This window comes from Denticeps clupeoides, chromosome 17, assembly GCF_900700375.1.
Source record: "Denticeps clupeoides chromosome 17, fDenClu1.1, whole genome shotgun sequence".
Taxonomy (NCBI): domain Eukaryota; kingdom Metazoa; phylum Chordata; class Actinopteri; order Clupeiformes; family Denticipitidae; genus Denticeps; species Denticeps clupeoides.
The window spans coordinates 4,173,331-4,186,728 of record NC_041723.1 but is presented as its reverse complement, the minus strand read 5'-3'; the positions used below and the strand labels follow the sequence as shown (position 1 = coordinate 4,186,728).

At 42.7% G+C, this 13,398-nt stretch overlaps 1 protein-coding gene across 2 annotated transcripts in view; it reads right to left on the bottom strand.

The window, feature by feature from the left end:
- Window positions 1-619: 619 nt before the first annotated feature.
- The window catches only part of nell2a (neural EGFL like 2a), a 54,327-nt gene continuing 41,548 nt past the window's right edge, over window positions 620-13,398 (bottom strand). For both annotated transcript variants that reach the window (XM_028958579.1, XM_028958581.1), the window contains exons 16-20: window positions 10,171-10,311; window positions 9,544-9,737; window positions 7,664-7,840; window positions 1,339-1,563; window positions 620-1,138 (exon numbers count right to left, since the gene is read on the bottom strand). In XM_028958579.1, coding sequence (XP_028814412.1) covers window positions 1,097-1,138; window positions 1,339-1,563; window positions 7,664-7,840; window positions 9,544-9,737; window positions 10,171-10,311 — 779 coding nt within the window. In that variant the 3' untranslated portion in view covers window positions 620-1,096. The remainder of the gene's footprint in view (window positions 1,139-1,338; window positions 1,564-7,663; window positions 7,841-9,543; window positions 9,738-10,170; window positions 10,312-13,398) is intronic.

Below are 13,398 nucleotides of genomic sequence, written 5' to 3'. Positions count from 1 at the left end.
TTTTGGTGTCTAGTTGATAATCTTCAGAATCAGTCTCATCAGCACATCCAGAGCCTGGGAACAGAGATGGTGGGAGGAGCTGAGATCTGAACTCTGCCGTTCGTGTTGCTTTCCTTCACAAATGAATCGGTACACACACAGAGTATGTAATGTGTCACCCCAAAATACTGTTTCCCAGCTGTGCACCTAAAGTTAAAATGCACATTTTTTTGGAGGAAAAGCTCACACGGCAGTTCGGCTGTCGGTACGATGGCATCAAAAGGTGCTTAATATCCATGTAATATTCATGTACATAAAAGCAGAGTGAGGTTGGGGGGTCCATTAGTGGGAAATGTCAGCGTCGTTTTGAGGTCCGGCGTGAGGTGAATTGAAAAATGAACACTAATCAACTGATTTATTGATAAAGACACCCTTTCCTGTCGATACGTAAAGCAACGGATAGGAAGGTCAGCTACTAAAGGAGCTGTGCTACTAAATACACTGCGGTAGCTCGGATGGAAATCTCACCCTCTGTCACGCATGTGTTGTGACGGTGACCTCACACTCACCTCCGTGCACCACACAAACCAGACCCGGCAGTTCATACAGCGAAATGGAGCAAAGTGACAAAACAACGGGAAATTGGAAACAAATACTTTATTTCACTGTTACACATTGACAAGCCATGTAGGTCAAAACAATAAACTTCAACAAAATCAACCGAAAAAGATTATAATAAACCCAAATATTGCTACAGAACCACAAATATAAGGAGGCTTCCAAGTGGCAAATGAGAATCACTTTAATGGTCTATCTATCTAGGACGTCTATATCCTCGTGGATGTTGAAAGAATTCAAATAGAAATGTTTTAAACACTGAGTACAGTCATGCCGTTATATAATATTTTACAGGATCACGTTGTCTGATGAAGTCGCGTTCCCCCTGGTACAGGGTCCCCCTCGCTCTGCAGGGATGAGCAGATCAGGCCGTCCGTTTGGTATAATACACATTTGCATTTGGTATAAAGAAATCGTTTGGGTTGGTGGGGGGCGGGGCATAAGGTGAAAGATGAACAAGACTGTACAATGCCTTCAGAGCCGTCCGTCCAGGCGGCAACTAAAGGCACATGGGGTCCACTGAGCAGCAAATGTGTCCATTCTGGAGGCGAAAGAAAAATGGCGGTTTTACAAAAATTATGAATTGCGAAACCCATGTTGAATAATTTTGTGAGTTTGGTGACTCTGGCTCAGTGTTTTGCAATAGTGAAAGTCAAAATAATTTTCTTTTTATTGGTCAAATTTCATGCCCATGACACAGCTTAGCATTCATAATGCTAAATAAATAAAGGGTGGCATTACCTTGCACTGGCAGAGAGTGCATTCAGTGCCATGCTTGATCCAGGAGGAACCCGTGAAGCGAGTGATGCCATGCTCATCCAGGCAGGTCTTGGTGATGTCGTTGCGGATGGTGTCCGCCTGGCATGGGTCAGTGATGCAGCGGGGGCAGCACTCGCCCTCGGGCACCAGAGTAAATTCGCAGTCCACCGAAGGGCAGGAGAGTGGCCAGCAGTCCACCTCACCTTGCTGGAAGAAAGAAGAGCCACAGCATGAAGGAATAAACTAGGCCTGTCCAAATTAACATGTTAATAGGCACAATTAATCCAAAATATTTACAATTAATTCACACCATTAATGCAGCTGTGTTTTGTTGTGCGTTAATTGTACATGTAAAATGAATGCCATTGGATTGGACACACAATTCAAAGTGAACGGTAAGCGCCTCCATCGATGCCTTGTATGCAATTAAATAGTTACTACAAAATGTGCAAATAATTGGTTATTATTTTGACAGCGCTAGAAAGAACACATGCATGAGAGCAGATACTGAAACCATGAATTTTAAATTCATGACACCAATAATGTTCTATATACCACAGCATCCACGCACAGGTTAGGACGTTTGGAGCCACCCTATAATTAAAACCTAGAAATCTCTTTCAAAATGCTATCTAGTTATTTCTTAAACAGGAAAGCATTAGCGATACTTAAAACAAAATGCAAGATGATACACTGTAAGATGATACACCGACGCCATGCTCAACAACCAACAGTTTGAGTGGCTAAATGAAGCGTAAAGTGTTTAGAGTATCTCTAATGTCTCCGTGGAAATAAAAAAAAAGACGTGTGTCTTTTCTTGTTTTTACAAACCCAGAGGGTGAGCAAAAATGTCTGGCCACAAAACGTCGGTTTTATTTATTGTTCGTGTGTTTCATTCAAACACATTTTTTTGGTATTTTGGTGCCTTTTTGTGAACTTCCAGACACCATCAGAGCCCCACGCTCAATGTCATTATAAAGCCATGAGACCCACTGTTTGCAAGCAGTAAAGCCCTCCACATTCCCCAGATGAATCCTGCACTCCACCTTTTCCATTAATCATGGAAAACTTTCTGCGGTGGAAGCCTTATTGGATTCCTGCAGCTATTCCAATAAGCCTGGCAAATACAGGTCATACATTTTGGCCAACTGTTTAGATCTTGGCTAAGCCGTGATTTAGTTCAGCATGACCTACTTCTGCTCACAATTTCATTTTGCCGGCTTTATTGGTTTACACCTCTCCTGCATGCGGAAAGCCACGCATATCCACAACCGCACAGCCTGGAATGGCCCTAAGCAGTAAACAATAGCCGTGTAGCTATTTTTGTGGCTGACTTTGAAGTGCTTATTAATACCCACACCGATTGTTAACACGAAGCATTCGAAGTGTCTAGAACGGCAGGTCCCTGGCTCCACCAGGCACGCCTTTTTGAAAAATGATGCCTGAGGACTGCTCCATTGTGCAGATGTGGGCCAGCCTGAGACAAGAGTGTCATCCATTAATATATATATATAGCCACACCCACATAGTCAGTGTGTACAGCGGTGCAACATTACCGTGCTCTCCTAATCAAACTGAGCGACTGGACCCCACGATCAGCAGCTATTTTGTGTGCGTGTGTGTGTTTGAACTGCCATCTTGAATCCTCCTATTCAGTTGGCAAAAATAAAAATGTCTCTGGCGGGAGACGCTCTCTTCCACTGCTCCGTTTTGATGCCCATTGTAGGAGCTGTTGGTAGTGGGCACAGGTCAGCATTGGCGCCATATACACACATATTGAATGTACAATGGCAATACACTATGTTTTAGCGCATTTATATCAGAACCAACAGTGTTTCAGCAATTTGTGCTATTGCATATTACAGGTGAACTGTCTGAGGGGCTGAATAACTGGGTTAAAGGCACAGAATGCGCGATTAATGATCATTATGCACCATTCAGTGTGACTGGGAAATGTGGAGGACTGGCATCCTGATATCCACCACAAAGCGATTTCCCACAGTCCAGCAGGACAAAGCTTCCCAGACTCTACCGACGCAGAAACGTCCTACATTTTTAATAACGAAAACCTCCCAGAATTAGCAGCAGCCCTCGTGCTTTATCACATAACACCATTTATCCAGTGCTCTAATGAGTTGTTTACAGGAACCGTGGCACTGAGCAAGAAGAAAAGGCTCAGAGAAAATCCCCAGACCACAACTGAGGTTCTCCGAGCTTTTTCACGCTGAGGCTGGTGATCTCATTCACACACACACACACACACACACACACACACAAAAACAGCAGGGGAAAATGCTGGAGAAAAAAAAAGAAGAGCACAAAGTAGCTTGTTCGTGATTAATCCTGATTAATTCTTTAGACTACAGCTTGCTGCGATGCATATTTACAATTGCAACATTAATAATTTCTAGGGGTGATACCCAATTATTATTTGGAATGCACTGGTTGTTTGGCAAGGGATCAGACATATCGACCGGTCAGTGATGTTTTTCTGATTCCCGAGCGATCCGACACGAAGACCCACATGACAGGTGAACGTGCACACAGATACAATCTAATTTTGAGGTCAGAAGCTGTGTGAAGATTGTGGGAAACGATGAATCCCAGTTCCTGTGCGAGAAATTTTGAACCACAATTTAGCGTGTAGGAGGACTAGCGCGAGTGGGAATCGAGTGAGGACGGTTTGAGACAGAAAGGAGTTCTTCTGCTTTTAGACCAGTAAAATCAGACATCCAGTGAAGGCACCATTCTTGCTGCAGGATTACGATCAAAAAGTAGGCGTGGTTAATGCTGTCACTGTCCCTCACAATCCCACCACACCGAAACGTTGGACTATAAGTATCATATGCTACACTGCCAACAAGAAGCAACGTCAAAACACAAATCAGAGTTAAATCTCTGTAATTTACTTATAATCACTGCTATCACTTTGTTCACTCTCCTCCATCTTGATTTCAGAACCTGCTTCAATACTTTGTTTCTATTGCCTGTGCGTCAATACCCCACAATGTATACACAAAAAATCACAGAGGCTGAGAGGAGGTTCGCTCTGCAGGCACTCACACTATAGAAATGAGTTTCAGAGCGCAGCACCAACCGTGCCACATATATGTACATGTATATGTGTTTTTTAGTACTAAGCAAGTAACTACAATCATCAGGTTATGTGCAAGATTCGCACCCAATGCAAGCATTTACCAGAGGACAGTGCCAACCAGGATGCCAACTAGGACACTAGAAAAGTTTTATTATTCCTTATTGTAGTTTAGTACGACTGTTGGTTCAGATTATTTTGTGTGAGGACAAATTGTTTCATTAAAAGGAGTGGATGTACAGAAGAAGTAATAATGCAGTAACATAACAAAACATTTAAGAACAATATCACATAAATAGCCATTTAGGCACTAGATTAAAGAAGCCATGTTTTCAGACATGCTGTAAAGGCATTTTATCTGGATAAAGGGCCCTATTCTTAAAGGGTCCTGAAAATGTCACTGGGTAGGAAAACAAATCAAGTTAATTTGGCTAGGGAACCAAACCTAACTTATATACCAACTAGTGATGATAAGGTAACTGGAGACAATTTTAATGTACTTTGGAATGATTATCCTTCAGCGTGGGCAGCGTTGAAATGTGTGAAAGAAGGTGTGAATATGATCTTCTTAGACCCAAGCCTACTTCCACACGCCACAGCGTTACAATCTCTGTGTTTCTTGTGCACTTACAGTATTAAACCTATTGCGCGTTTACTCATCACCTCCCGTGTGTTACGATTGAAACTACGATTCAAATTTCTCGTACAGAAACTGGGTCTCTCACATTTTTCATAGCGACTCCACCTTTACGGAAGTGCTTTATTTATTTGTACATTTATTTTTCTTTTAAATTTGTATAAAAATATATATATATATTTCATAGTATTGGCCAATAACACTCATGAAAAATCGGAAAATTGGAATTTGGTCAAGAAAATTTAAATCAGCGCATTCCTAATTACTATTAACATTTTACAATGAATTCCTGCTATAATGCATATTTAACTGTGGGGAAGTGGCTCATACCTTTTCTCAATAGTTTTGTATTTCTGCTGATTCAGAAAATGAACCCCCAAACCCTGTGGACTCCTTGTATATGCTCCTTATATATTAATTCATATACATTAATCACACTTATTAACACACTCTGTCAGCTCTAATATAAATACATGAGAGGGTCTTCAAGGTGGGCATTAGCACACCAGCTTTTCGCCTTACACCAGGTATCATTTCCCATGTGGCTTTCACTGTGGCTTCAATGTGTGACCCTATAAAAGCAGTTCATGAAAATGACTAGTTTATTTGATGATATGTGGAATTTATGTATTTAAAAAAAGTACAAGGTGTTTGTAGACGGGCTTTGGGTGCGCTGGGAGGCGGGTGTTATTTATTTAATGCCAGTGATGTCGCATTAACCCTTGTGTCAGAGCGAAGCTCTGCCTTTATCTGTGCACATCGAGGTGTTAAATGTGGCTCCACAGAGAGTATTTAGTGTAATGCCCCATAAATCCAAACGGAAGAAGGTGATGGGTTATTATTCTGAATGGCAACAAACACCTTTAACTCCGTCAACGTCTGGATTTGCAAAGCCTGATCCAAAGCAGAATTTCATCATCCTCTGAAATCATATGGCAGGCCAGACGTCTTTTTGTGTGTATAATTTATATTAAAACCTCATTGCACAAATGAAAGGTTGCTGAAAGATGATTAGTGTTTTTTTAATATGTGACATTTAGTTTATTCTGGTGTGCCAGGGGAAAACTGTGATCTTGTCGGTGAGTCTCCACTGGGCCACATCAGCAGGGAGGATTAACTGTTTTGCGATCGAGACATGAGATCATATTGCTCTGTGCATGATATTCATGTCGGACAGGAGCTTAGATGATATTAGCGACTGCACATCACTGTAATTACATACCACACGTACAGGTGTTGCTCTTATGTTGCTTTTTATGTACCGTTGCTAGGAAACCACAATCAGAATTGTGCTTGTTGGTTAACATCCTTAATAGACAAATATGCATTGAACTGAACTGTAATGATAAAAATCATGAAACATTTTTGACATTTTTATCTGTAAATAAATACAATTATTCAAACAGCCCTGGTATCTATAACAAGCACTTATGCCAACAGATGGTATTATAATTACGAAATTGCGGTGAACATATTGCAAAACATTTGCTGATTTAGCAAAATATCGTTGCTACGTATTTGCCAAAAACAAGACCTGCAAACCACCGTCTCTGGTGAAGGGAATATGCCTGAATAGGCACACTGAAGATGCCGAGTAGATCTGTGTCAGGAAGAGTCATTCCTCATCTGAAACTAGAGCAACTTCAGTCCGACGGAGAGCGTCTTAAGGGACTGAGCTTATCTGGGTCTTACATCTCAACTGGAATCAGAACCCAAACGCTGGCCAGGGAGCCGGAAGGAGGCGCCGAAGTCCACTTCCATGACCCCGACCCCGTTCCTGTCGGCCATGTGCGCCCCAATCCTCCCCCCTCGCCCTCTATTCCTTGCCTCCATCTTGACCTCCCACCTCTCCCATCTTCTTAATCCCTCTTCCCCTTTCAACTCCATTCCCCTCGGCCTGCTTCTTTCTTCCCCTCTTCCTTCTCTCTCACTCTTTCATGTTCCATGTCCTTTGATTTAATTGCAGTGGCCAGTGTCTGAAGTCAGGGTTCCTCTCGCTCTCTCTCTCTCTATGGTTTTCTGAATGTTTACAGCCAGAACATAATCCATATTGTTCTAAAGTGATGCACTGGCGTGTTCCAGCACAGTGTGCCCATCTGCATTCGTATGCTAATACCCTCTCCAGAAGGTGGTCCGGGTGTCGCAACGGCGCTCCGGATGTGTGCTCTGTGGACACGCCCTCCTCACGCAGTGCGGAATTCGTCTGGCAGTTGGCGTTAAAACATGATTTGTGAGGAAGAGGACGGGGAGGCAGGAGATAAAAGCGGTAAAGCGTCCCTTTTCGCGCGCCGAGAGAATGCCGAGCACGACATTAGCATTTAATAAAACGTGAGCTCGGCACAGGAGTGTGTCCCTGGGCTGTGCCGGAGGAGGAGGAGGAGGTCCGGAGTGTCAGAATGAAGGGGCCTGCGGGAACCCGGCGAGGGGAGAAGATGTAGGAAGTCAAAAGCCTTTGGGTTCCCTCTGTCCCCTTCAATCTGGTTCAAGAGCGCTTCAAGCAGCAAACTGTTCCTCCAAAAGAACAACAATGACAGCAGGGTGTGTACGCAGTATGTGTGTTGTGCTGTGACACTCACCAGGCACTGGCACTGCTGGCAGTTCTCCACCCAGGAGTCCCCGCTGCTGTAGGTCAGCAGGCCGTTCTGGTGGAGGCACTGGCTGCTCAGGCGAGAGTCGCACTCGGGGCAGCAGAACAGGTCCACCGTGGGGTTTTCACAGTCGCACACCATCCGCCGACACATAACCAGACCGGTCTGCAGACAATTTAAGTTCAAAATGTGGTTTTTCTTTCCGATTGCTTGGCTTTAAATGCAGTGCAAGCTTTGCTAAGAGACAGAATACTGAGTTGGACCACACGACAAAGGGTCAAAATATTAACTTTAAAGCATGCACTGTTATAAAATGTCCACTTTAATTAGACACGCTGTTAATAGTTTGTGAGTGCTGCAGGCTATCCAAATTTGGCTAAAAAATGAACAAGAGACATTTTCTTCAGCCCAAGTTGAACATTTCCTACATATTTCATGTTTTTGGTTCGTAACATATGCAGTCTCAGTGGGACACTCAATGACTAAGACTTGTTGGGGGCTTTTCCTTCACTCATCGTAATGATCGCCTCATGAAGCTGCTTAAGATGATGAGGCAATTAGGCAATTCTGAAGAACCTGAATCACTAAACACTTTCTTCTGTTAATAGTCACACCAAATTAAATGTGATTCATTTGAGTAAAGCTGGTTTTTTTACATTATAACAGAGACAAGTGTGCTGAAGGCTTCAATGGAGGAGCTTCCCATTCACTTTGAATGGAGTGACTTCATGAATCGTGACTGACAGTAAAAAAATTTTCTAACTTTTCGAGCTCGGTGCAATCAATTGCATTTATGCATATTTGAACGTGAACACATTTATGCATTCATTTTGACAGTCCTAATGAATATAAAAAGATTCCTCAAAATAGCCTTTGTCATAGTCTCCATCGTCTCTATTGGGCAGGTGATATCAAAATGCTAGTGTAAATAATCATAAAAACAGAGCAAGACTTTGAAATGGAGAAAGAAAGTGGTGCTTTAATGTCAGTGCCACTGGAATTCTGCTTCTAAAGGTTTCTCACAGCCCAGAGCCTCCTTACCTCCCTCCCTCCTTCACTGACCCTGGTTTTAAGCGTTCCGGGTGCCTATCACTCCATCATCTATGATGGTTATTTGCCCCTGAGCAGCATACACAGAGCCCACCCTTGTAGGCGACAAGGCTGTTGTCCACCTTGACCACCGAACCTCTTGCGGGCATGGCGCCTGTTCCGGACAGTGTCCCAGATCAGCAACGACCGATTTAACGTTCACACCTCTATTCTATCAAGCGCTCAATGTAACTAACTCTGAGTGGCAGCTTCCTTCAGTTCAGAATCAATTAAAACGACAAACCTAATTGGAAATGAGTTTCTCTGTCTGTCTTCAGTAATCAAATGAATAATTGGATGGGTGATGATTTAATACCTGCAACTCTCCTTTTAGGCCTCATTTTACAGTAATTAAATATTTGATTGCTAAACGTGATCTGCTTCTACAATGCTTCTACAATGCCACCCTCTCAGGATATTTACAAGCATCCCTGTCGTTCCACACATTATCATGTAATTGTTACGCTCAGTGTCATTAAACAGACTTGAACAACACTTCCAAAACTCAGCGGCGATTATATCTGCAAAAGTTGAAATAATTATTTCTATAAAAGCAAGACACGTTTCATTTACACAGCACATTTCCAATCCAGGTGCATAGAGATATGCCTGGTATATCAATTTTATCAAGATGTAACACTTCAATTAGACATCTAAATTAGACACTGAATTCTTATAATACTTTGCAAGTGACATAATTAAGGGTTTTTCAGCTAATTCTAATGCTAGTTCTGTTGAGTGCTCAAGACATAAATACCCATAAGCCTTAGCTTGCTCACCTGACAGGAGCAGACAGAGCATCTGTCATTTTCCAGCACCCAGATCTGGCTGTTGTGTTTGACCTTGTTGTCATGGATGCAGTCACCAGTGCAGTTATGACCATGTGGGCACCTGCAGTCGTACCCACCATCCAGGTTAAAGCAGACGGTGTCGTTAGCACAGCCATTCTTCCCCGATTTACACTCATCCACATCTTTGAAAAGGAAAGAAGAAAAGAAAATTCGCATTTGGCAATTTACTTTGATAAGCAACCATTGAAACATATAATGCCAAAAAATAAGATTCCATGGTACATTTTAAAAGAATTGGTTATGTGCTACAACCAGATTAAAACCCTTTAAGGACCAATTCTAAGACATCCAGTGATCCTGGTGTTGATGAAAATATGGCTGCAATTACACCAGACACCCCATACCACTTGTCCCAATGTTACTCCCATTGCACTCCAGTCTAATCAGAAAGCATGGTTATTTAAATGAGCTTTTTCTGTGCCTAATGCAATCCAACAAGAAATTATATCAAAATATTGATGGTTATGAGAATATGTATATTTTATGTAGCATAGGGCGTTAGTGTGACATCTGAGTCTGAAAACGATGCTGTTCCAGTATATCCGTCTCACTGACCTTCACAGGAGCCTCCGTTGGCAGTAAACCTCCCATTGTCATGGTACCCGTCACGGCACTCGCAGTGGTACCACCCCGGCAGGTTCACGCATGTGGCGCGACTGTCGCACTCCACAAGCCCGTTGGTGCATTCATCGATGTCTGCCAGAGACAGAAACAAAGTTTGATTTCCTTGCTAATCAACGACTTGGGGCGGGGTCAAGAAAAAACTAAATAATATATTCAGACTATGAACTGTGTTCATAGGGGTAAAAAAAAAGATGCGTAGTGATTTTCTCTGACAAGAACTGCACCAGAAATGTCCTCCTGGAAATAGTCACACTGATGGGACTGAAAGTTAATATGAATTTATGAGAAATAAACAGAGGGCCAACAAGAACAAGGGGGCACTGATGTAATCGGCACAAATGTGACTCAAGCTCCCATGAAGGGGCCATCAGCATTTGCTGCACCCTCATTGCTTAGAGGAGACACAAAATGTACCAACTGCACGGTTGGAGCACAGCCATTACTTCAACCACTTCCCGTCAACTCGAAGGCATTTGCACTAAACGTCAGGGAAATAGGGGGTAGTTAAACCAAATACAGGTGAAATGGGGCTTCGTGGACCAGGACCGAAAAATGCTATTATGTTGATTCTGCAAAGCCACATGGCCATAAGGCAACAAGGACCTCCATGGTTCATATATAACGTTGCCTCACTAAACTGGTGACAAAACCAAAGTAATTCGGACAAAATATTTTATTTCCATTTTGTTTCCATTTTATTTTACAAGGATTCTTAATCCACGTGACAGTGTTATTCAGTTTCCTTAGTGTCCTGTTTTGAATGCATCAGTTTCATAATTTCAAGTGAAATCCCTCTTTTGTTGGCATTTATTCAGTTTTCCCCAACAGCCAGTAAGACCTCTACAAGTCAAGGTTAGCCGTGTTGCACTCTTTGTGCCTGACTGAAAGGCGAGCTGAATATTCAGCAGATCCGTGAAGAGATGACTTCAGGGCAGGCAAATCATTTAATCGTGCAGGGAAAGAAAAAAAAATCACCTTCAGACCCTCAAACATCTCTGACAATCAAGCATCCTCTGCAAACCTCCACACTGCAGCAAAGCCTCCAACAGCAGTCAAGGTAAATTCAATATTATCCCAAATAAATGGATTATTCAATGGAAGCAGACAAAGAAAGCGTGTATTAAGAGCGATATTTAATTAGATGGGTTCATGGCTGCAGTGGACTGGTTTTCATGGTGATTAAATGCCCCCGTAAAGGCAGAAGCGATGGCTTCTTCGTGATTGGCCATGATGCATTATCTAGCCCACTCGTTATTCAAATGGCTCCATCCGACCTCCCATCTGCCCAAAAATAGAATCTCAACGAAGCAAGAACTAGCTCCATCCGGCCAGAGGAGTAATTGGATTAAATGGCGATGGCTAATGAGGCTGTGGGCGTTTATAGAAACTTCACCGGGATTATCTGCATCGATCACGTCACAGATTCCACCGAGGAGCTGGAGCTCGTTTTTGGCTCGACCCTCTACTACCTGGAGGGTGCACAAATGTGGCGGATGATCAAGGAAAATAAAACTCAAAAAGTCTGCCATTAACCAGAACCACTTCATCCAAATCCAGATATTTAGCCTAAACCCATAAGATCATGTAAGCACTAGGCAGAAAGTTCTTCAGGGGGTGGGTATATTTTAGGCACAAAGTGAAAGATCTCTGCACTTGAAAGTACCCTGGCACTTTAATAAGGTGAAATATATCATGCTCTTTGTAGTGAAGTTTGGTTGACAGAGCACACTGGCTTTGAAATTGAATAGCTGTCTGCACCACGCGCCCTTCCACCAGAATTCAGCCGGCTGCACGCTACAAAAGGGGAAGAGTGTGTCCTGTTCTACTACTAGTATAGAAAAAAGTACTCTAAATATACACAACAAAGCTGCTTTCAGACGTGGTATTCATGAAAAATGCCTGTAATCACAAAATCAGACTGCTAAGGAAGCGCGGAAAACGGATGGTTATGCAGCAGGAAGGCTCAGCATGCTATAAGCGGGTGCTTGGAGGGGTCAACAACTCTGTGTTGGTGGTTCGCTGCACATTCTGAATATAAAGCATTTACTCCACATCGCAGCCATTAGTGCAGCGGACTCACAACACACACTGTAGCACCCTTCTGTTTACTCGTCATGCCAGTAGGATTTAAATTGGAAATATCACAGTCTGTGCAGAGAGACACCACTTCATGCCAGTTATGGAACATACTGTATTAGACACATGGGATGGTTTAGGGACTGAAAAGTGTAACTGAAATTCATGGGGAAGACATAGCCAAAATCTGTACCCTGCCCAGCCAGCAGGGGCACTAGACTTGTCACCACAGCTCAAAGCCAGAGAAACATGTCCGAACTCTTTAAATTATTCACGTTTTTCTTTTTGTTGTATTTGAAGATGAAATGCCTCATGCATTCGGAGGATGTAAATTTGTGGAATTTGAATCCATTGTGCCGAACGCACCCAACGCCTCACGGTGCTCATTTACAAAACAAGAATGGTTGCTTTGTTGTTTTAAAAGCAGAGGGTGATTTTACTGCCTTCGCATTTTGAGGATGTAGGCATACAATGATCAAATGAGCACTGCACCTCTAGAAATGTGTCAGACAGCACAAAGCAAGGACAGTACTAAAAAAGTTCCTTAGATCTCCATAAAAGGGCCCTTCAACTGTCTTGCACTTGTCGCAGATGCGTTTGTGTCAGTTGCTGTTCATAACTTTTACATGCACACATATGGATGCAAATCATAAATATTTTAATACACACTATCAATAATAATAATGACAGAGGCATTTCATAATTTTCCTTGTTAGGGAAAGAACTTTTTAGTCCCAGATGCATCCTAATGAAACTTGCTCTACCTCGACTACAAAAAAACAAAAAAAATCATGAGTCAGCGTTCTACACAGAGCTTTCAAGTCCTTCGAATAATCGAAGCCTTCCGTGGTGTTTCAGAGATCCGTTCAGCTGCAGATGTTTCCCCCCTTCGACAGCGGTCGTCATCAGGAGACTCGCGGGATGAACTGCTGTTTACATAAAAGCTGCACAAATCATGTCTGTCAGGTCGATGAAGAAAAGAGCCGCTTTCAAACGTCCTGCCAAAAGTCCGGTGAGAAATGAGGAGCTAAAGTGTCTTTGCCAATGCACTTTCATCATGAGGTAGAACCATTAATAGCTCTT